The sequence below is a fragment of the Lepisma saccharinum genome, chromosome 11, assembly GCF_977018435.1.
Source record: "Lepisma saccharinum chromosome 11, izLepSacc3.1, whole genome shotgun sequence".
Classification (NCBI taxonomy): Eukaryota; Metazoa; Arthropoda; class Insecta; order Zygentoma; family Lepismatidae; genus Lepisma; species Lepisma saccharinum.
In genome coordinates, this window is record NC_139239.1 from 13,391,579 (window position 1) to 13,416,434 (window position 24,856).

Below are 24,856 nucleotides of genomic sequence, written 5' to 3' on the forward strand. Positions count from 1 at the left end.
AACCCTTCCCATACGTTGTTACGCAGTGGTGCAGAAAGTTTCAGGGTTATAGACTCCATAATAAAAACATTTCGCATTCGAGTATAGGATGATGAACGATGTTGAATATTTGGAACAAAAGTTCATTCACCCACTGGGGAACAGGGGATCGCGTTTATTGATATTCTGTTGCGGGAAATATAGTTCTGCAGAAGAGAAAGAGAGAAGAGGAAGAAGATTCCATCACTTTCAACATGGCAACGTTGCTATTCCTACGAGACCCATTCCAGCTCTTGTCCGTTTTGAATAATAGGATCTGAGCCCACCTCCCTCCACGGGCCTTCCTAATGCTAGATTTGCATATCGGTGCGTGGGAACAGCGCCCGATGGATTGGCGAGTCTGTTGTGGAGCGGGTTACCCAGAAAGTTATATCGATCACTTTTCGAACATTCATTGCTCTGCGATGCAGTTTATGGAAGAAACCCTGTTATCTTGCCGCCTAGATTGGAGTGTTGCAAACTTGGATATCGTTCGCTAACATGAAATAACTTTTTTTCTTTCTGGGGCTTAACCCTTCACCCAATACCACACACACAAAAAATACTATTTCCAAATTATTATCACCTGCTCGCTTCAAGATAAAATTATATAGATAGATAAAGGTTTTTATAAACTGCAATCTATCTAAATTTGGAACTGCAATTAAGGGATTGCTAATGAATAAATTTTCTCCAGTGTATATGATATTTAGTGATTTATCCACGTACCAGTGGGCGGTACACTTTTTTCCACTTTTGCGCCCGCAGTATGCAAAACCTTATCTAATAAGCTAAAGTAAACTATCCTTGCCCCCGCCCGTTTTGGCACTTTGCCCCCATACTTTTGGAACCCAATCTCCGACTCCTAACAATCCGCATTGTTTCTTGTACACTTCTGTTCAGATAAAGTGGCACATACTTTAACTTGATTGATTTAGTTTATTTTACTTCGCGTTTTGTGCCTCTTGGCTAATTTGCGAAGATGGGGATGAGTGATGAAATGATGAAATTGATGAATGGACATTCACAAACAACCAAGCCCGAGCGGGATTCGAACCCGGGACCCTTGGCGTCGCAGCGCGATGTGCTAACCACTCGGCCACAGGGTCCGGCACATACTTAAACTGTCTAACCTTATAATGTGCCACATTATGTCAACAGGGGTGTACTATTTGGTATAAAATAGTAGTGCACAACGATAACGGGGGAACCGTAATTCGAGCAAAAGACGTCCCAGTTTATTGCAGAGGCACTGGGACAAGCGTATGCCCTCGAATGCATACGGGTGGAGGTTTGGTTGCATTCGGGGGTTCCCCCTTATTGTTATTGTTGTTGTACTATTTGGTTCAATGAGATGAGGTGAGAGTGTGATGGAAGGGAAGAGTAAGGAAGCGTCTGTGGCCTTCTTTAAATATACCATCCCAAAATTCGTCTGTAGTGAACGAGGAAAACGGTAAATTGTAGTCACGCTCCGCCATTGTTGAAAAAAGTGTCGACAAGAACTTGAAAACGCGAAAATTCAATATATGAATCGAAAACTTTCGACAATCTCAACGCCATAGCTAGGATATATATTCCGCCAGTCTTGTTCGATTACTACCCCGATAACTCGGCGTCCAGTTCAAAAGTATCTATATTTCGTGAACTAATCCAATGTGTTTCTGGCAGTACTGTCGCGTCCCACAAACCCAAACCCACTGGGTTTGTACCAAGCACACGTGCACCTTTGTACAAGGTCATAGTTGTTATTGCATCTCACGTTGCCTCACTGGCAACCGCCCATAAATTAACACAACGTGATTTTGGTTTGAAATCCGGGGTGTAAGCTGTCAGCAGACCAACCATTGTTAGTTATTCAGTGGTTGGCTTATAACTATAGTACCAAGGCTTCTCAAATCTCAATATCAACTTTCGTGAAACTAAACAAAATAGATAGAGCATAATTTCCACAGCTACGTGATTGTGCTAAAGTCACTGCTAAAGTTATTATTATTATTATTATTATTTTGTACCAAATGAAAAAGACCGATTATTTAGCATGAATACTTCCGACTAAAATTTGGATTTGGTACAATTAAGTATGCTTTAGTTCTTTATAAAATTCCATGTGATTGAACTTTTGTTTAAAATAATGGACCACGCGCTACGTTTCCAACTACGTCTGCCTGTGCAGTTCAAAACAGTGTAGGCAAGATATTGCAGTTCTGCTCGACACAGCGCAGTTCTCAGTACCATTTTTCCTACTCGATTCTTCGCAGTTTTATCGGAAGAGTGGGTTTTATGTGATGTCAGGATGCGCAAAGCTGCCATGTTTGCGGCCAATTTTGTTTGTTGTGTGCAAGGGAATGTCGTGAAATAACGTGAGCTTCTGCGTGAAACACCGAATACTGCACAATGTACCATCGAAAACAAGGTTCAAATCTCCCGCCCGCCCCCTTGAATTCCGTGTTTACAAGAACTGGTCTCAATAATGGCTGCTCGAAGCCATAAATTCAGCTATTTGTGACGTAGGTGAAACACACCTATTGTATTCGTTTCTGACAGACAAACCATGCAATGGTAAACATCACGAGCCAAGGGCGATTTTCAGGATAGGGTTGTGAGTTGTAGGAATTTGTGTTTTTCAATCACTTCCTGATGACTTTATTCTTGACGGTACAACCCATTTCTGAGATGAAATAAACATTTTGAAACGCAGATCGAAAAATGCGATTTGAAAATATTATTTGACTTGGATGAGAATTTGAAGACCTGCAAAAGCACACAGTGAGGAAGAACCAATGATGACGGTCTAGGGAAAGGCTTACAACGTGAACAAGAATTCAAGTTAAAACAAGTGAATATCGCAGATGGAAACCGACAACAAAGAGTGAGTATCTGCATCACTTCATCATATATTTATATCAAAGTGCGCACTCAGCGCCAACTAATATAAGGCATGAATGCCAATGGATGTTAAGTATCTCTTCTGTGCCTTCCTTCCCCCAATTCACCGTGCTCTCCCTTCTATTCTATTCGTCAAGTGGTCCAGATCGATCTATCGATTGGGAAGCTGAATTGCCTGTGACATGTCACACTCTCTGTGACCCTGAAAAAAAGGTTTTTTAGCGACAGAGAAGAAGACGAAGGCAACGAGAGAGAGAGGGAGATGGTTTCTGAAACCGAGGATGCTGTGTCAGCAGCTCTCGACGACAATCTTCACTTCTTCGGACCACTTCCTGACACGGGTACTCGTTTCTAGTCGACTGCAAACTGCCATCTTCTCTTCTTTCCCTATCACATGTCTACAGGACTCAATCGCAAGCTCTTCTGTTCGCTAATTTGCATATTCTTGTTGATTAAAATTTCAATTCACGTGGTAGAAGACTGCGAACTAATCACGCCTACAACTCTTGTACACAGAAACCCTGTTAGGTGAGTACAGGGAACCAATAAAAGCTGTTTGGTTGAGAGTATCAACGTACGTGGAACTCAAACCATGGAAGTATCTAGACATTCTGTATCTTGAGATCTGAGAAACAGCATTTTATCAGTTGTTTTATTCCAGGTCTTCTTTTTTGTTTGATGCATTGAGCCTCGAGATTACACAAATTCGGCCAGCAAACAGTATTTCAGTGCCACAAAACTCAGAGAGGTTACAGAAACTCAACCCCACCCTCGAACAATATTTCAGTGGCACAAATCTCTGGGAGTTACAGAAAATTCTACCTCCGAACAGAATATCAGTGCTACAGAACTCTTCTAATGAACTTGGACAATGAAATTCCACGGGAATTCTATTTTCATCATATAAAAAAAGTTTATTTCACATGCAAATTCCTTTGAAATAACTTCTTCGTCGAAAAAACGTGTTGGCCAAGTTTGATTTTAGCAAGCAGAAAGCAAAAAAAGTGCAAGAAATTGTTACACAATAATACATGAGCACCATTAAATATATTAAGTTAATATAATGTTAAATTGAGGATATTGGTTTTAAATAAAGAACGGTGCAGTGTATCCTGTTTCGGATACCTCCATGCTGGAATTCGAACCCGGTTTTGGATGTACGAGGTTTGGCTAGAAAAAAACCGGACTGATGCTATGAAATCTTTTATTCGGCATTTTGTACAACAGGAACTTTATCTCCTTCAAAGTACTCCCCTGCACGATCTGTACACTGCTCCATACGAATTTTCCATTGCTGGAAGCAGTGTTGCCAGTCATTTTCGGAGATCATGTTCATTACATCCGTCGCTTTTCTTTGCACAGCTTCTACTGTCTCAAATCTGGTTCCTTTTAGGGCGGACTTCACTCTGGGGAATAAAAAGAAGTCACAGGGAGCAAGGTCCGGCAAATACGGCGGATGTTCTAACACTGGGATGCCATATTTAGCCAAAAATGTCTTCAATGACAGGGCCGTATGGACAGGAGCATTGTCTTGGTGCAGAATCCATGACTTCCGTTGCCACAAATCAGGTCGTCGTCTTCTTACTCGCTCACGAAGGGTTTTCAGCACATTAATGTAATGATGTTGGTTTACAGTTTGACCCTCGGGTACCCAATGAACGTACACAATGCCTCGAATGTCGAAAAAGACAATCATCATGGCTTTGAAATTGGACTTGCTCATGCGAGCTTTCTTCTGACGTGGCGAACTCGGGGTCTTCCAATGCATTGATTGGCGCTTTGTGGCAGGGTCGTACGTGAAAAACCACAATTCATCACAGGTTATCACTCTCTCTAAGAATGTAGGGTCTGTTTCAATGTTCTTCAAAGTGTCCGTACAAATGTTCACTCGAGCTTCCTTCTGTTCCAATGTCAGGTTCCTTGGCACGAGTTTTGAACACACTTTACTCATGTTCAAATTCTCGTGTAAAATTTGTCGAACACTTTCTTTGTCTATTCCTGTGATTTCAGCAACTGCTCTAATGGTCAATCGACGATCTTTTCGAATCACATCACTCACTTTTTGAATGTTTGTTTCCGTTTTCGACGTGCATGGTCGTCCTGAACGTGGGTTGTCTTGGATCATTTCCTGTCCTTCTTTAAACCGTTGAAACCACTCAAACACTTGTGTGCATGATAAACACTCATCCCCGTACACAGATTTTAACATGTCGTACGCTTCTGTTGCGGATTTCCCCAGTTTGTAAAGGAACTTCATATTGACACGCTGTTCCATTTTAATACTCAGCATTTTTCCGACGGAGCACAGACGCACGTTCCGCTTTGTCCAAGTGCCACAGTGAAACTGAGAGGCCTGCACCCAGGGCAATTAGTCATTCTGTAGGCAGGGTATGGTAGTATAGAATCATGCATTGCTCAACCTTCGCGCATTCGTTGTTTGCCAATAGCAACATCAATCCGGTTTGTTTCTAGCCAAACCTCGTATGTCTTTTTTGTCATTTTGCAAAGCTTTGTATAAAACACATTTTCGGAGCTTAAAGAAATAGACTCACATAAAGTTTATGGAGCTATAATTTGGCAATGAAAACTTTTCTACATAGTTAAGAAGGAACTTGGGCCAAAAAGAGGAAGTTGTTCTATTTTGTGATCACGATAACCAACATAAAATTAGAGTTTGTGTACTGAAATTATTATAGCCGCTGGGTACAGTATCTTAAGGACTAATGCATTTGAGTGAAATCCGTCAATGTGTTTCAATATGATTAACGTTTAACGAATCTTTGAAAAATACTCGACACGTTGATACGTGGAACGTGTTTAAATTATTATTTTTTTTCACTGGCTGCCTGAACAAAGTTTACGTATTGTTCACATATGCATGCTTTTTTAGTTTTAATATTTCCTATTATTTGCCTTGATAACTTATTCGAATTCAATATTTCGTGTTTTCTACGTCGATATCAATTTTAACCCCGGCATTGTTTTCTTGAGCTTAGTAAGCGGATCTATTCAGAAAATAATCTATTTCTACGTTACCAGCAAAACAAGTACTTCAACCTTGAAAAGGGAAGACTTTTGCACAACCAGAGAAAATCCATTTATGAAAATGTACATAATGAGTGTTCTTCTATAGCTTGTTTAACACAGAAAGCTCTTGGGCGTGGTGTATTCGTTACAGGATCTAGCTACTTACATTCTCTCATTAAGTACACAGTGTTAGGAGTCTCTTGACTACATCTGACAATACACGAATTTGCTCGTAACAAAAAAAGGTACAAGGAACAAGCACTATTGCAAGATGTAGCCTCGCTAAGAGGCAATGTTGCCAGTTCGGGGATGCATATGTAACGCTACTTGTACACCGTTGCAGATACCGAGAAGTGGATAATAATATTACTGAAGACCTACTTCGCTCTTTGTATACGAATGCAAGCAGGTGCTTATGTCGGCAGTTACGTATAGTCATTGTTGCTTCTCGTTGCTTTCGACAGTTCATTCACAGCACTTCAACTTTCCTTGCGAACGAAAATACAGCTTATATGCATAAGCAATGAAGTGAACGTGATATTTGCTTTTATCTTTTGTATTTCATGCCATGATGTTCACGAATCAAAAACCTCAACGCCGGGATGTCTTCTCCTGCATGCTTAGTTAAAACGACTTTAGGACCAGTCGGTCACATGATTTCAGATAGGTACTATGGGAGTATGTTGCTCAAATCGAGCCTTACTTGCTTCCCTACTTGGCGTTCGGTGGCACCAAAGAAGTGGAAGAGAATGTTAAATTTACCATCTTCAGAAGGCATATTGCACTAGAGAAACGTTATACACTAATATAAGATCCACCAAGCTTTCTGAAACCTCGGAAAATATGCGAACTACAGGCTTCCCAGAAACTTAGCCTATCGACACTAGCGCCACTGCACCCACGCCAGGGTTTCAGATGGGTTGGTGGATCTATAGAAACACATTTGCAACAGCATTGCACTGAGTACTGACCTCGATTCAATTGGCTGTATCTTCTACTTGTGCGATTTAAAAGAATGGCATGGCACACTTTTTATCCACTTTTGCTAATTTGTTTTCAGAAATGTTTCTGGTTAACTCCGATCCAAAAATCATTGTTCTTAAACAGTTAACTTATACATATTATTTTACCCTTCCCACAAAATAATTCTGGATCCGCCTATGACTGGACCTACAGTTTAAAGTGTGTCACTAGGTGGCACTTGAATCAATTTGGTTGGATGGGAGCCATTACTTCAGATGCACCATCATTCCATCACTCTCTCCTCCCTTCCATCTACATGTTTATACAGTTCTCTCTCTCTCTTCTAGGAAATGACGTTAGGTTCAATCAATAAACAAAGAAGAAACGGGAGAAGTGGAAGTTGAAGACTGACAAGAGGGTTCGTTCGATACAAAAGACTAGTAAAGTGAGACCATGAAGGGAAAGAAAAGAACAAAGCGCATGAATCTTTTAAAAAGATTTGAAAGCCATTTTCAGGGTAGGATTACCAAAGAAGCTCTGCAGGGATCGTCGCAACGACGAGGAAGAGGGTTCTTCTATATTTTGCCCCTCTGGGATAACTTGAGCCTTCCGCTCAGAAGGGCTGTCGCTGGGAATAGCATGCTAATTAAGCTCATGATATCTCCAGCTCAGCTCGGAATTTACATTTCATTTACTCCTTGGAGTCACTCCTCGATATTATTAAAAGCAATATCTTACCTTTGCACTCACTGTCTACGATATTGGTTCCTTGTACTGTTGACATCATGGCCTACCAAATTAACGGAATAACTCTTTGGTAACTACATATTAAGGCAGAAATATATTTCCCCTTGCACGTTAACTTTACATGTTCATAGAGTTGGTAAGTGGGTGTTTGTGAGAGTTCTAACACAAATTATTAAATATTAATAACAGGAATATTCAGAAAAATTTTAAAATGCTTATAAGAGAACCAACATGATCAACGTGTAACCAGTTATATCATTCTTTTGCTCTGTACCAAAGCAAAGAAAGATAAGGTGATTCTCTGTTCCAAAGAGTTTTATGTGTCCCAACTTTAGTACTTATAGAATATCTTTCAATTCCTTAAAATACCTTATTGGCCCTGCATGAACTCAACTTTTAATGTCTAAACTTATTATTCTTCCTCAATGTTAATACATGTTTCTCTCCAGTCACAAATTGCGAACATAAAAATATTTATTGTTCAGTTCAACGGAATTATGGGAAATTATTCGATACGATATCTACACAGAGCACAAACAACTACATGCATAGTGATATATCGTTAGATCGCATACTTTCATTGTACGCAGAAACATTAGACAAATATTATAGGTAGGTTTTACATTATACGTAAATATGGACGTAGGTTCTGAACATTTGCCTAGCCATCAGATGCTATCGGCATGTTTTGCAAATAAATACGAATGTTAGACATTTTGGTAGTTGCACAGCAATTGAATGTAGCCGCATCTCTCTCGTTCCGCAATTTCGATCTACTTTAGTTTCTGATTTGATGAATTGCAGCTGAATTTGATAGAGAATGCTAAATGCAGTTTGTAATTTATTGCTTTTCCTCATGCCCATGAAAGTAAATCTCCCCCACCCCTTCTCCTAGGAATTAAGAAACTCGTTAATTTCCGTCGAAGGTTGGCAGAACCCTGGATATTATATATATATATATATATAGGCTATGGTGATTAGGGCAAGGGAAGAGGGGTCCTCGTATCACTTGCACGCTATTCTTTAGCTTCCATTTTCCTCACATTTCATCGTCCCCTTCTTTCCCCGGCTGCATTATAAGAAGCCTCAAAATCTCCCCCCTTTTTTCCACGCAGGGATGGATAATTAACAAATTTCGTGCAGTGTTTCCATCTCGAGCTAATGGTTTAATGCCTGTCGCAACCACAACGTGGGCATAACCAACTATGTTTCTATGTATTTTAAACTGTTTCAGATTAATGTCACTGCTTTCTAACTTTAAAGGGAATTAGACAATAGGCACACATGATAAGCTCACGAAATTCTGCAAATCGTGGGATGCAAGTTTGATTTCAGTTATCTGGATTAAAAGTTTCAATTGCTTTAGGATACTTGTAGCTTCCACGAGGTGGCGGGGTGTTAGGGAGCTTAACCCGGCCTTTGACCAGCTTTAAACAATATTATATATATCGTGTCTTTATACATATATATGTATATACACATATACTTACACACACACACATGCATACATACATACATACATACATAGTTCTCATAATTTGCTTTGCACAAAAAGTGTACAGTAGCTTCCTTCTTGAGAAAATCGCAGTAATAAAGCGGAGTTTCTCTTTGAACACTGAAAGCTTCACACTTTACCATCCTGAACGAAACATTAAAAAGTTCCCCGTGTTTTTTATGCAATACAGACTATTCTTCTACCTCAGAAGCATGGCGGGCGATCCCACAATGTATCTGTACGTGACGTAGGTGAAACTCACCTACAGGCCTGATTCGAGACAAAAGAATTTCTTTGATATACCAATGGCTCCGATATATTACCAGTGTACACAATCATCAAATATTTGCAGTAAGACATACAAATACTCATTGCAATAATATCGATTTTCTTCATGTGTGCAAATCAGAGTTGATTTTTGACGACACAAGGCTTATTCCTGTATCGAGTGACGCTGCATATAAACAAATCACTGACGTATCCACAATTCTAATTACAATAAATGAATCACTTAGTGTTATAAATATATTGTTCTGGTAATTCAGGGCCTCCGGGTTTGAAACCCGCGACAATTGTTTATGGTTGTTCTGCCATCTTTTTTCATGAATTCATACTATAATCTCATGCTCTCGATTTACCTATAAAACCGAAGAAAAGCGACGTAGAATAACTAAAATAAAATTATCAAGAAATGTGATTGAAAAGGTTCGGGGATAACATACAGTCTCAATGAAGATTAGAGTTTCGAAGACAGTAGCTTCGTAACAACGCCCTCTAGGATCGTGTAACTCCATTTATTAATGGAAGCTGAAGTGTGCTCATTTGGCTCCCCCCAAAAAAGATAGAGGGAGGGGTGTCACCCCACATTTCTCTGCGTTTCTTTTTTTTTCATCTCTCGCCCCTTCTTTTTTTCTCAGCCTCCTCGGCGTTACCAGTCGATCAATCAGAACAGTCAGTAGTTCCTTTCCGTGATATCCCTCATCCATTAGTTGGGTCAGGAAGAGGTCAAGTGACAAAAATCCACCATTCCCTCCCTTTCTAGCTAACATTCCGTCCCCAAAGTTTTATACGAGTTCAGTGCTGCCAACCCATACACGTTCTTCGCAAACTCTACAAAAAATAGCGGCTCACGTACAGAGAAAGAAATGTTAGCAAAAACTGCACACAAATTAAAGCTTCAAACTGCATGAATGTTTAATGGGCAGACACTAAATTGGCTTGATTAGTACAGTTAACGATTGGCGTGATATGCCATTCTCGTAGGCTATGTTGATAAAGCCCTAAGATATTTGGAGTTACAAGTTGATCATTTTGAGCTGCATTTACATGAGATGAGTTGCGTCTTAAAGCATGGAAATGCATTAAATTTTGAATAGAAATGCTTCAAAATATATGTACTCGCATACACACATTAAATGATGCACTCTAGATGTATAAAATGCATGTAATATTCGGTTCGCAAGCCACCAAGTTGCATGTATCGTTTTTTCCCGCCTCCGTTGTGAAATAGTTAGCGTAACGTGAAGGAGAGGAGGGTTCTGGGTTCGAATCCTGTACATTCTTAAATCTACTTGATCATACATTCTCGCTGTTGCGATTAATGAGGAAATGCGGCACGAAATGTTTTAACAAAATAGAAAATAACAACAATCGAGTTACTTGCAAACGAAATTTGCAACAAAACCGGGGTTGGAACCGTGGGGGAACCATTTCGAGAGTTAGGTTGGACACTCTGATGCTCTTAGAATGAGGTTTCGTGGCATTAACGTACTAGGGCGTTTTACGTCTGATTCCGTAGAGTAAATATCTTACGGGGCGGAATGAAGGAGGGGAGGGGGATGGAGGGAAACAAAAGAGGGGGTTGAAAACAGGATGCGCCCTGCAATTACGAAATTCTCCTGTCTGCGGCTACGGTGGGGGGTGTGGGTGGTGCCTCTTGTCAGCATTTATCTGTTGCGGCTCTACAAACCATTTCCTTCTCCGGCTAAAGAGGATAGGTTTTTCCCAGCTCGAAACCCATTCCCAAAACGAACCAAGATTAAAACAAATGAAAGTAATTTAGGACTCATATATTTCTTCCACCCCCAACCCCTTCCAAGCTTCTCGAAAAACAAGGAGGAAGTCACGGGGCATTGAAATCGTTCTGATTTTGCGGGATGCTCCGTAAAAACGGTAGAGGAAATTGGAGGACTGCAAAAATAGAACGGGAGTAAATTGGGAAGGGGGAGAAGGGGAGTGTCCTTAGCAATTACTGGGAAGATTCCAAGTGAGTTTCTGAATGTTGCACAGAACTTGCTGAGAAGGAAGAGGGGGGGGGGACAAACATCTGGAATCATAATGTTAGTCTTTCTTAGGGGCAGATAATGATGTGTAAACCAGAACGCGGCATCGTCTGCGTAGAACAAACTCAGTAAGAATAGGATCGTGGAAGAGACCTTTCACCGTCTCGCAGCAATTTCGAGACGAGTCCTAGACACTTGGTCTCCCTTATTTTTGATAGGCTGGCCAGATTTTCCGGGACACTCCAGGTCATAAATTTAGGTAGCCTACATACCGTTCAATGGTGTGAATTTTTGTCTTTAAGTCCACTTTATGCACACATAGGCTAATCGGGACTAGACCTACAGATTAAAGTGGGATCAGAATCAATGTGTGACTCCGCCGGATATCGAACTCGAGGCCAGTTCATTGGTCTCAATGCAGCATCTGCAGAAATCACACTAAGCTCACAGATATCAGAAGGCCTAGAATTTTTAATGCTGTCAAAGAAGGGGAAAATTGAAATGTGGTGTTGTAGAAAACTTTTATGTATTTCTTCTTTGCAATTATTAGCAAGTGACCGATGTGCATATGCAAGGTATGTTCTTCTCAGTGTATTGTATCAGAGTATAAATTGTATTGTTAAGTCGGAATAATTAAATGTCTCGAAGATATCTATCTGTAAATCGGAACCTCTAAGTGAAAACCTGGAATTCTCAGGGAAAACTGTGACCTCTCGTCGCGCCACCTATGAACCCAAGATGCAACAGAATATCTATAAAGTTTAGGCCGTTCTCGCAGTGGTTCAGATGGTTATTTCTTTTAAAAATACATATATTAAAAAAAATAACAAAAATATGAAAAATGTCACTATAATCTACGAAACAAAACTATGTTAATGTGTAGTTTTGTTGAAATCGCCGGCTTTAATTCCCGGCCTCCAATAGCATGAGAGCGCGGGTATAGTGGAACCACAAGCAAAAAAACCTGCGCAGTCCCGCGACTCCTGTGCAAAGTGGACCATGCTTCGTTATGGCCCGAGCTGAACGGAAGAAGGGAGAAGGTGCGCGGAGACTTTTCGCCGAAGGTTCTTTCCCTTGTGGTCTCTCTATAGAGTTCAAGAATATGCTCGTCTGATTAGCTGCCTGGAGCACCTGTTGTGACGCTTAGGAAAGACAATTGCCTGAAGCGAACAATCCCGTCGCCTACTTCTCCCAGTAACGCAACAGCCTTGGTGAAAAGGGGGGGAGGGTTCCACCCCGGAAACTACAACGGGCCCAAGAACGTATTTAGGGTGGGGGTCTGGGCACCCCCAAAGACTTACCAAATACTAAAATAAAATAACAAAACTAAACCTGTTTAGCATTTCTTGGGCAATCAAAGGTCATTTATTTCCGCCGAGATTAGAATGCCATTACCAAACAAAATTTATGCACACTACTACCTGCAATAACATGCATAAAACATTAATCAGAAACTTTACTTTTCATTATCTAGACCTTACATCCTTTTGTGTTATTCAATAAATATCCATTCTTTACTTTTTGGACATTAATTTCCTTGTCAAAGCAGTCGTTTTTATAAAAATTTTAGCGACCTTAACTATAAGAGATAATGAATATGCGCTGTTATACATCTCTGTTCTTATAGCGTCTGATTACTATTCATGAAATAATAGCAATATTAATTAATCTATATATTATTATGAAAACACCTATAAATTATATTAGGGTACTAATTATAAACATTATTATTATTATAATCATATTATATTATTATTATTTCTGGGACACTACGTTCCTGAACAGCTTTGGGATAGTTGTATTCATTTTGTGGAGACAATTAATTGGAAGTTTATGACAACTGAACCGTTGCATCTACGTCTCAATTTTTCAGACTTTCAGGATCCTGAACGCGGAAAAGCGAAGCTCAACTTTACAATGACGCAAAAAGTTCTTTGGTCTTCTGTTTTTCCCCGGGCTATGGTACAGCGGAGACATCTGGCGGTGACGTTCCGAAACAAGTTAATGTATTTCGGCCAGGATGCAGAAAACGCAGCAGAATATAATTAGCGGGCACAAAACATACTTAATTGTATTCAGCGGCAGTACATCGCCGTCCCTAACCTTGGAATCATGGTCGGCGGAGAGAGAGAGAAAAAAGTTCCCTCTGGCGAGAAATTCTTGCATCTCGCAAAACACGACGCAAACAAACGATCTGCCTTCCGTATTGATGGTCCTATTGTGAATGAATGTCTTCTGAGGGAAGGAGCCGGTGCTGTATACACAAAGCAACACTTGCTTCCTAATTTTTTTTACCTCGTGCTTCCTGCCATTGTTTATTGATGTCGAACACGTGGCACGAAATATGAAAGAGGAATTTTTAGCAGCTACTAGGCGGGGTTTCCCTTTAGTCTTCTTCGACAAGCAGCATCACTGGCATATTCAAGCACACATTTCCCCAAGATTTAAATTAATAATAACACTAATTATAACATATAACACTCGAAATAAACAACTTCTAAAACCATGCTGCATCTGACTAACGCTAGTTCAAAAAGAACCGAATAGATGGCAATCAAAATATTCAACCATCTACCAAATGATATAAAAGCACGTGCCAGGGTTAAAAATAATAATAATAAACATTAGTAAACCAGAAATATTACAACGTAAGTTGAAACTTAAGATTCTAGAATATATATATATGTAAATATACTCTTTGTAGCCCTACAGTATACTGTACTCTCCAATGAATGTTGAATCTAGTTCATTATGAGAAGATGCGATATGTACGACATTGAGAAAAAAAGTACTATTTAATAATAACTACTCTGATTGTAGCCCCCCCCTTTCTAAAACGAGGACCTAACCTATGGAGGAACCCTATTATAATTGTACAATGCTGAAGAACTGACACCGTTTGCGATTACACACGAATTGTCGTAAATGTTCTCGCTCATCATTCGTTGACTCTAAATAATTTCCTGGAGTTCACAGTTGGCTCAGTGGCGAGCTCGTTGGTCGATTTTCGAACTTGCCACCGAAGTACCCAGGTTCGAGTCCCGCCGTGGGCACGGGTGTTCTTTGTACGTGTACCGGTATGAATTTCATCACATCAGAACTCATTCTCATCGACGCGATTATCCAAAAGTGATAGAAAAGAGACTCTATAAATAAGAAAAGTAGATTTTAGATTTTTTCCAGCATTGCATTTTGGGAGGGACAGATCACCCAGTAAAAGGTCCACACGTAGCTCCTCCAGTTCGTAGAAAAATATTTTGATCATTAATATACAGCGTGGTTACAAATTATTGGACGATTTCATCAGCTTATATTTTCACTAATACTATCTTAGTGTCATTTGAAAGAGGGAAGTTGAAGATTTCGAAGTTGTCATGTGATCATGTGTTTTTCATCATTATTCCTATATATACACAAATATTCTCTTAATTGTATTGTTATTTAGCGTGTTTTTCCCCCGACACTTTTGGTTAATCGTGGCGATAAGTATTGAGTGATGATCAGATGGACTTGATGAAGAGCCAATTACAAAGTACATCCATGCCCAGGATAAAACTCTACCTAGTCGACATATAGCCCAATATTCTGTATTAACTTACGAACTTTAGGCAAGTTTTGTCTCATCCCCCATCTCCTCCAAACAGTACTATTGCCCTTCAATTTTTCTGTGTGTCGCTGTTGATACAAATCTCCACATCATAGCTGGAAAAAAATTATACCACCTCGGAAGTAAAATGGTAAAAACATCGCTGGTTTAAGTATAGAGATAGCCAATAACAAAACACCCGAAACATAAAAAATTGTACAAATACTTACGTATTTCGTTGAAGTAGAACGGGTAATCCCCTGGTACGGAACAGTTCAATCTGGACTTGAGAAAGGACGTCCACCTGTCTCCAAACTGGTGAGGTCCGCCCTTGTCATGTTTGCACACTCGAGCCACTCGAGAGTATACAGTCTGGAAGAGAAAAAGTGCATACGGTTATGAAAATCCGATATCCAAGAAAAGAACTACAATGATACACAGGAAAGTTCGTTGCTATAGAGCCTATAATCAGTTTGTGCCAACCAATGTATGTGATCTGAAAGAAGTGCACGTTTGCTTCTTGGTACATTTACGGAGAAATGTTTTCCTGGACCTTTTACCTACAGCAGTTAAATAGTTTTCGAAAATTCCTCTCCTTTAAAGAAAAACTGCTGTGATATTCCAAATTCTGAAATATCATATCTATTTAGAATTCCTTGTAGGGTATAATCAAGTGACTCTTCGTGTGGTTTGCTTTAACTGCTGTGTAGATATATGTTATGCTTTCATAGCGAAGTAAGGCTGAATGCTCTAGAAGGAATTCTAGGCAGATATGGTTTTGCAGAATTTGGGAAAATATAGCGGTTTTTTTAAACAAGGAATGTTCTGTTAAGTATTTTCCGATACACGCCAAGGTTCGCTGAAGATATTTTTTCCATTCGGAAAAAAATATCACTCCACCATTGTTTCCCTGCTGACTTTCTATGTTTGCCATGCCTTGACATTTAAGGAAGGTGGGCTGTGGAATTGGTTTATATCATGTTCTAGTGTGTTGCATTTCCTCACTTGTCCAAGTCTGATGCTAGCTTTTTTCCTCTGTAGCTTTTCCAATTCATGTCTTCAGCGATCTGTTTTATATACTCCACTGGCCTGCTAATGTGGTATTATCCTCGTGTTCTTAGGCATCATTTCATTAGTGTCATATCAAGTAATTCGTCACTAAATTCCACGCTTACAGTATGAAATTAGGTGTTTTGTTTTCAAGCACTCTAATGATATTTCAGGCTATTCACGAAAACATGAAAATGAATGAGTAGGATCACAAATTGACCAAAAAGGGGTGACTAGGGCCTTTTCTGCACACAGAAAACTAAATGCATCAAATCTATTGATGCACTAAACTGTGTTTTTGGACCTTACAGTTTGATGCATTTTTGCATTTGTAAAGGTAATTTTAAAATGCATCATATTATGCGCTTTTTGAGCACCTTCCTCGATGATGGACTTAAACTTAAAGATTTGACCTATACTTTGTCCCAGCTAACTGTGGAGCAGGCAAACGAAAACAAGTCTCTGCGCAAGTAGTGACGCGAGACGGCTCCACCAATGAACACGTGTGAGGAACGGAATTGCGTGGAGTGGGGGAAAGCGACTGAAGTTACCAGCCTTCCCACTTCGCTCTGGCCAATAGATTTCCCTCGCTTCTCTGACGCTATGCGCGACATTGCTCTACAGTTAGCTGGGACAGGTTATAAGCTAGCGACTTTATTCACTTTTTTTGTTTCAGCTGTGTGAAGGGGCATGTCAGATTCCTCTGAAGGTCCAGTCCTGGTTAGTCTGAACAAAAAGTAAATGCTTTGTCATTAAGGTGGACTCAACATTATGCTCCGGTTGGATAGCAAATCTTTTCGTTCGAGCAAGGCCTCATCTCCAAGAAAATATCATCTCCGGGCAAACCCCAGCACCTATTGACCTGTTGGGTGAGATGACTCGAGGAAAATGAATAGTAAACCTTTCCCTGCTCCCACAAAAATAGGCAATAGTTAGGCAGAGGAGTTAAATGAACTAACCGATCTCTAACTACGCACTGGTTAGTCTATTTGGTAATATTGTTTTTTGATTATGCTCCGGTTGTATTTCAGGACACCATTTATAAACGGACCTCGGGGTAGAAAACCTTGGCCAATCTGGATCTCCCACGTCAAAGCCGGACTTCTGACTTCCGAAGAACACCATTACGGTGGCTGCTTGGTTATGAAATAAGCGCCGAGCTTCTAAGAAAGAAAACCATGGCAACACGTTGAAAATTAATCGTCCAATGACTCCGTCAACGAAGAGGCGGAGGAAAAAAAAGCTTAAGAGCTCAATTAGCTTCTTTAATGATTTACCAATTCTTCGAATGCCAAAGCTCGCTGCAAGGTCATCTCTACGGAGAATCAATTATATCACCGGTTTGAAAAGAGCAGTCTCGGCCCACTCATTCCCAACTCAACCCATCCTTTGCGGCTCATCAACTCCAGAAAGTTTGTCTTTCTGCAGCGCCCTCGTGCTCACATACCGGGATTTCATCAACCAAACGACGAAGGTTATTGATGCCAGTGTTACCAAACGCCGTGGACTAATTGAGGACTCTTGGCTTCAATTTACTTTGCTCTCTATCAAGTCAACATTAAGTCAGTGTTGCCAACCTGCAAAAGGTTGTTCTGCTCTTTCAGTTACTTTGCTGGTAGCATCGTTCTCGGGCAAACTCAACGTCCCTTGGGCGCACAAGATCCACATCACAAACGAAGTAACATAATAGTAAATGCCATCATGAAAGAGAGACCTTCAAAGAGACATATAAGCTCACTTGAAACCAAACGGACCTGTAGAACCTCCTATTGACACTGCACTAAAAAGAGTATTGATAATAGCTGCTTGAAAATTGCATAAATATATGATCTAACTGTGAAAGTCAATGAGACGATGAAGGCTGTGTTTCAGTAGAACAAACAAAACACTTTAACTCTGGAATTTAGGTGCCTGGGGTTCAAAATCGGATAAGCCAGCAGGTATTTTATGCATATTGTCCTCTAATTCATCATCCATTTCAGCACACGCAAAATGCATTGAGATGCTTCTGTTTGAGCCTCAGCTTTTTATTGTATATAGCTTGTTTCAAATACTTCACTTGCTCCTCCCCCGAATCTAATTTACTCTAATTGTGTTGGGGCCCTCCCCGATGGAGCAGTGGTAGCGTAGTTGCCTTGTAATCAAGGGGTCCCGGGTTCGATACCCGGTGGAAGCACATGGCACAGTGGTTCGGATCCTACTTTAAACTGTAGGTCCAGTCCCGATTAGCCTTACTGTGCATAAAGTGGACTTAAAATACCAACTCAATCAATCAATCAATCAAAATTGTGTTGGAAACTACGATATATATTTGGCATTTTCGGATTTATGACTCTAAATACAGAACGATGTCAAGACCTGAAGAAATCTCGCTTTTCACACGTAAGTGAAGCACGATCAGCACAAAATACGACGAACAACTTCTCAAAAACAAAATTAGGAAAGTGCAGAGAAACATTAAAGAAGTCAAACCTACTAAGCATATGTAAATATAGAGAGAGAAAGTGCAATACAATAGCTGACGAACATTTGCAGTTAAGAGGACAGTCATCTGTATCCATTTCCTGCACTTTCCCTTCTCAACCCTTGGCACTTCTTTGGTCATCCACACAATCTTTCTCGAATCCTCCCTATTTACCCTCATATCCTCAAAATCATCGTCCCGGGTTCGAATACAGGTATGGGTGTTTGTGAATGTCCCTTCATAAATTTCATCATATCATCACTCATTCCCATCGTCGCGTTTAGCTAAAAGTGGCATAAAAGTGAGGTGAAATAAACTAAATCAAAATCATCGTCAATTCATCACAATCTTGATCCTCCTCTCTTTCTTCTTTTGATGCAACTTCTATCTCAATATTGTTTAGACATCCTGGATCGACCCAAGGACACTCACTTATTGAGGAACGACTTAGCCATAAAGATGCCGTGAAGTATCAGACAAGACTCCAAACCTAGATATTTTCCAGCTCAGGTTGGCAATACTGCAATAAATCGGGGGCTCTAGATGGTTCCCGGACCTCCGCTCAAATTGGTTTCTCCTTCCTCCACTCCGCAGACGTTTTGGCGCCTTGGTTCTTAGCCGGGATCCTCTAGCTTGCTTCAGTGGGAAAAGTAGCTGATGTTCTCGCATGGCTCGATTAAGGAAAAAGCAAACTGCTTGGCGGGGACTTAGGATGGGAAATTGATTCTCTGATTCTGTGTGGGAAAACGGAGGAAACTGCACGACCCAGGAGCACGTTTGACTTACAACCACTGGTTTCCATATTGGTTTTGAGTTTTATTATCTCCACGGGTACGTTTCTCTTGCTGAAAATACCAAGTCTTCAAACGGTAAGGTAAGTATTCCTGTTTCTCAAAACTGCAGATTGTTTGTTGAAGAATTTATCTCAGGATAACACCGAGTTTTCAAAAGCTAACACTACTTCCAACTTCAGTGTCCTGAAGATACATCTAGCTTTCTGTATCCGGAATCTTTCCTAAAACTCATCTAGTGCTAAATCTGGAACAACTTCACTACTTATGGCTATCAAAGCTTAACGATCGTATTTTAAAAATATATATACAAATTCTATTGTAAGAATCTGAAGAACGAATACAGCAAGTAATTTGATCTTTATCACAGACGGTGAGAAATAATTCAAGTTTTCAAACATCAATTCTTCATATATTTTGTTGCTGCTGTACATTAATCAATTCTCAACTCATGTGAGTAAACAAGGATTCATTGATTTCAGTCGTGGCAGCAACATCTATGTATTGAAAGGTGAAGCTTTACTGCTTCGTTGCGCATGCGCATTCGGAATGAATGGGAGGGGCTATCTGTGCAACGTCAGAAGGAAGATGCGCAGTATGTGCAGTAGATTCTTGCGCCTGCGCAGAACAAACAACAGTGAGGGGTAACTTACTCCGCTCAACTCATAATATATCACTGAGAATGCTGCGAAAATAACCTAGCTATAGAAACGAAAGAACACTACTAACACTACCTAATCATCAAGCCACTCAACTCGCCCATTGTCCCGGTACTTTTTCAAACATCACTTACCAGTAGACATCACGGTAAAAATCTCTGGCACCGACGTTTCTACGGTGGAATTGTTCCACGTCAACGGTGATGTTCCACTTCTTTGTATGTGGAATTCTGGCGAGTGTAAGTGGCAGCATTGATTTTCGTGTATGCAGAAGTTACCATGGGGAGGGAAGGGGAATTACACAAAAAAGGAAACCAGTTATCTACCTCCATGGAATTGACGTCAGTGCAGGCATCTATATTTAGATACACTCAACTAGGGTTCGTAATGACCTTTCCAACATCTAATGCGGAGGTGGATCCCACTTTTCTTAACCTGGTTCTTTGACGTGGGAAAAATCAATCCGAAGCGTCAATTATTAAGCATCTGACTTGTTTGGCTGCCGAGTTTCACTTTATTGGAAAGTCAAAAGGGTGATGGTAAGTGCACAGGGTTATGTGGTGCAAGAAGAAGATAAGAAAAATTAGAATTGAATTAGTCGTCAGCCACTGGGTTTAATGAAATCTTGTAGTTCCCTCACGTCAACAACATTAAATGAATGTCGTAAGTGCTGATTTTATAGGCATATTGCATTTGAACCCAGAAAATTTGCAGTTATTACTAATTGGGAAATCGATAACTATATTACTATATAGATGTCCGAGAAGTCTCTACTTGCATGTATGATGCTGCGACTGTGAAAATTGGCTGTTATTCAACTTTATACTCACAGACCAATTGGTACTGAATTACATCAACCTGTTGATTGCACGCCCTAGGACGGTCAAGACTTGAGGTATTTTAGAAAGTTTAAGTATGTAGTACACATCACCATTTATATATATATATATATATATATATATATATATATATATATATATATATATATATATATATATATATAAAATCATATTGTTGTCTTGGTAACTTGTTGCTGATTTTGTTAGCTCGCAAGTATGTTATAATAAATTACTGTAATGTGGGTAATATGTATTATGTTGGTTGGTTGATTTGGTGTTTTAAGTCCACTTTATGCACATTAAGGCTAATCGGGACTGGACATACAGTTTAAAGTGGGATCCAATATGTATTATATAATACAGTCTAGGGGTACGGGGAGTTCTCGCACATGCTGTACTCAGAAAACTGATAACTATATTATTAATTTGATTTTAATGATGTTGGTTGTGGAAAAACTGTTTATGGAGAACCTCTCGTGGACAGGTGTAATTGATGCCACGGTCTTGTGGTTGAAAAACAACATCAAAACAACAAATCACTTCATGTTAAATAAACGTTCAAGTGCAGTGAATTATCCACACACCCTCAACATGGCCCCAAAATTCTTTCATGAAGCACAAACTCACACCACCAACAGATGGAAAATTCTGGATAAACTCCTGTTCTATCTAGCGAGACGGCACAGGATAATTGCAATAATAAAAATAGCCTCAAAGAGAACAAGATGAAAGCAAGCGCCAAAGCAGCATCCGGAAGCTGGACCAGTTAAAGAAATCCCCCCTCCATCCCGTTTCCTCCTCTCCTGGACTTGGGTCATCGCATGGAGGAGGAAGGAAGCTATCTGTTGGATGCCGGAAAGAACAGCAGAGGACCTAGATGAGCTAACAAGGCCGGGGGATCTGTCGTTTTGTTCCCGCGCCCCTAACTCTTGTAATGGGCTCCGAAAGAAGAAACCAGACTCATCTGAAGTGCGTGAAGGGGCCTCGTTGATAGATGAGGGCTCGTTTCCTTTCTCCCAAGCTTCTTTCGGTCATAGGAAGATGTCTCTGGTGTCCAGAGCCTTTCATCAAAAGACAATCAGCCAGGACTCTTCAAGATGAAGGACGAGAGCTGGAGTGGGTGGAGAAAGCGAGTACGGTTTGTAGGAGCACGTTCAGGAATGACGGAAGACATGGAATCTTATTTCGAAAAATCTATCCCTTTAATCCTAATTCGTACTCTATGAAGGCGATTCGGATGAATGAGATTGCTCACAGAACATTTGGAGTATCCTTTTGCTTGTACAGTCACGGACAGTTCTGGGTTGTAATGATCGTATTGAGAGTCAATGGGATTGTTACAACCCAGAAATGCCCGTGACTGTACGTACTTCCACAATATATCGGAAATAGGAAGGAATTTGCTTTATTTCACTTCGCTTTCCTGCCGCTTTGGGCTAATCACGAAGATGAGGATGAATGGAGATGATATGAAGGGACACGCACAAACATGGACGACATAACACGAGCCACACAGATGATTATACAGGCTGTGAGTTCAGACGCCAGAGCCTCGTTAGTCTGTAAAATGCAGTCCAAACTATACTACGTGGAAGGGAGGTGTCTTCAGAAAGGCCCTTGCATCTCTCGGAAATATGAACCTGTCAGGGTAAAAATATTTTAAACGATTAAGTGTTTATTTTTTCATTGGATGAGGCGTGGTCAGCGCATCGAGTCCCATCGCCACTGTTTTCTGGGCCTCTTGTTCTCAAGTAGCTCCGTAATTGTCCTCACGATGCCGGGTCAACACCGTAATTTTGGGTCTCTCTCTGGGAATCGAACCCGGGGGAAGGCTCGTGTATGGGCATGTGTCATATCCCACACTCTCAGTGATTTGCAGAGACTTGATGTGTATAATAACATTTCACTTGAAGGTCAAAATCAAATTAGCTTTCCTTATTTTGCATCAGAACTGGTATATTTTAAGAGCTTTGGCTTGTTACTTATGCAGGTTTTAAGCTTAAGAAAACTTTTAATCGAACACAGTGCAGTCAGCCATATACGTACGTGTACAAAACATTTCATCTAGATACGAAATCAAGAATTTCAGAACTTTTCTATTGAAATAATGCGATACAAAAGAAATTGACAAACGAAACTAATTTTTTCATGCTTATTTTAAATACTACAATTTCAAATATATTTGCAGGAGATTGAACCCCCCAAAACACCTCTCGGCACGCTTTTGTGTGTGTTCAACATTATCCTCAGTAAAGTATTAATTGAAATATAATGTAATTGATTATCTTTTTGTTATAAACAAACACTCCCTGGTTCGCTCCATTTCGATTCGCATAATTTTATAATTAGTCTAATCACAATTAACATCCCAAACAGAAAATACAATTAAAAATCATGTGTAACTATTGAATTCCTTACCTTTCCACAGTTTATGTATTCCACCGCCGTTTCACGGAAGAAGAAGAAAATGTAATCTTCGTACGACATGGAGCTCACAAAATTGGGAGCTGAAACAAAGAAAACATTTCTTTTAGAACGCTGAACATAAGTGAAAAAAATATTCAGAATTTATTGTGTACAGTGCATGAAACTTTCTACATCCTGTCATAGAGCAAACAAACACAAAGTGCATTGTTAAACAATATTCTAACGTGAAAATTTTAGACTACCTGTTAGTTTACAAAAACGAGGGCGCAACCGTTTTTTATTTAAATTTGAATATTTTATCATGCATAAAGATATATGACGATTATAAATTATGTAAGACGGATATTTATTGAATATTGGTTTTAAACCATGACCTCTACATATATAAAAAAGTTAAGTTCTCCGTGCACATTGCACCATGCCATGAGGCATATATAAGGGGATGTGGGGGTTAGGGCCCCACACATTATTCGATTTAGTACATTTTGGAGGCGATGTGATCAGCACAATGCTTCGGCCGCCTTTGCCGCCAGGTACCCATTTATTTGAGGCTGCGTGAGCCCCAGAGTCGCTTTATGCTGAGACAAGGTAGAAAAAGTTCCGACCATAGATCCCCCCCGGAATCCTAAGTTCTGCTACATGCTTGATCTCGTGTTGATATTATTTTTTGGATCACCGAATGAGTTCGGACATCCGCAAGGGTCCATAAATTCGTCCTTCCTTAACGACGCGTGTTTGGACAAACCTTATAGGTTATGGTATACATTGAGGAAACATGGCATAGAACACAACCTATTCGGGTCCGCGAGCAACAAAGATGAGTCTGAAGAAGACATGGCATACATCAAGATTGTATCTGCAATCGCCGATGGCTCAAACGCAGAGAATAAGAATCATTATGCAAAGTAGGAGACCTGATGTGGCAAGGACAACTTTAAACAATGGTTTTCGGGCGGGAAATTATTAGCGAGAACATTATCCGGTATTGCATGTTTGATCGTGCGTAATAAAAAAAACTGAAAAAAAAAAAGGAACTCGAAGGTTAAAAAAATCACGTTTATTGGGACAACGGGACAGATTCTAGAATCGGCTGATGTAAGGAACATCATATTGTAACCTCCTGGTGTCAAGGGCAAAGCAATCTCTGCACAATGGAGGAGAAGGACTGAACATATCCTCTCGAGAGGACCCCCATCCTCCCTGCTTCCATCTGTGTCGATTCCAGCGGCCTTGGTTGGTGTTTATGTCAATTGGAAACTGGCCAGGCTTGTAGCTCGGACACTTGATAGTTTCGGCGTGGGAAACTGGACAGGATGACTTTGAAACCAGCGACAAATCAAGGGCACAATAGGGTTTGGGAAAAGGGGAGGGGGTGGTGGGTGGTTCCCCTTGAATACAGAATCAGCTTCGGCACGATTGGTGGTTTACTGATTGCCGAATCTTGCAAGAGTCGGTGAGTGGATGCAGAGGGATTTTTTGTGCTTGTAGAGAGGGTGGGAGGGTTCATTCATCACCGGGAGGTTTCAAGAACAGGGATGGTTCTGTGTACCTGGCTTCAAGTGGACAGGGAGTTGTAAATGGCATTGGATGAGACAATCGCCAATTGTCTTCACAATGATTTA

The 24,856-nt window shown here is 40.3% G+C and overlaps 1 protein-coding gene across 9 annotated transcripts in view; it reads right to left on the bottom strand.

Annotated features, from left to right (window-relative positions):
• LOC145994644 (semaphorin-1A-like) overlaps positions 1-24,856 on the bottom strand; it is a 487,954-nt gene that overhangs the window by 35,531 nt on the left and 427,567 nt on the right. For all 9 annotated transcript variants that reach the window (XR_014442390.1, XM_083130750.1, XM_083130748.1 and 6 more), the window contains exons 9-10: positions 23,226-23,314; positions 15,235-15,376 (exon numbers count right to left, since the gene is read on the bottom strand). Coding sequence is in view for 8 of the 9 variants with exons in the window: in XM_083130750.1 (XP_082986876.1) it covers positions 15,235-15,376; positions 23,226-23,314 (231 nt within the window). In the remaining variant the exon portion in view is untranslated. The remainder of the gene's footprint in view (positions 1-15,234; positions 15,377-23,225; positions 23,315-24,856) is intronic.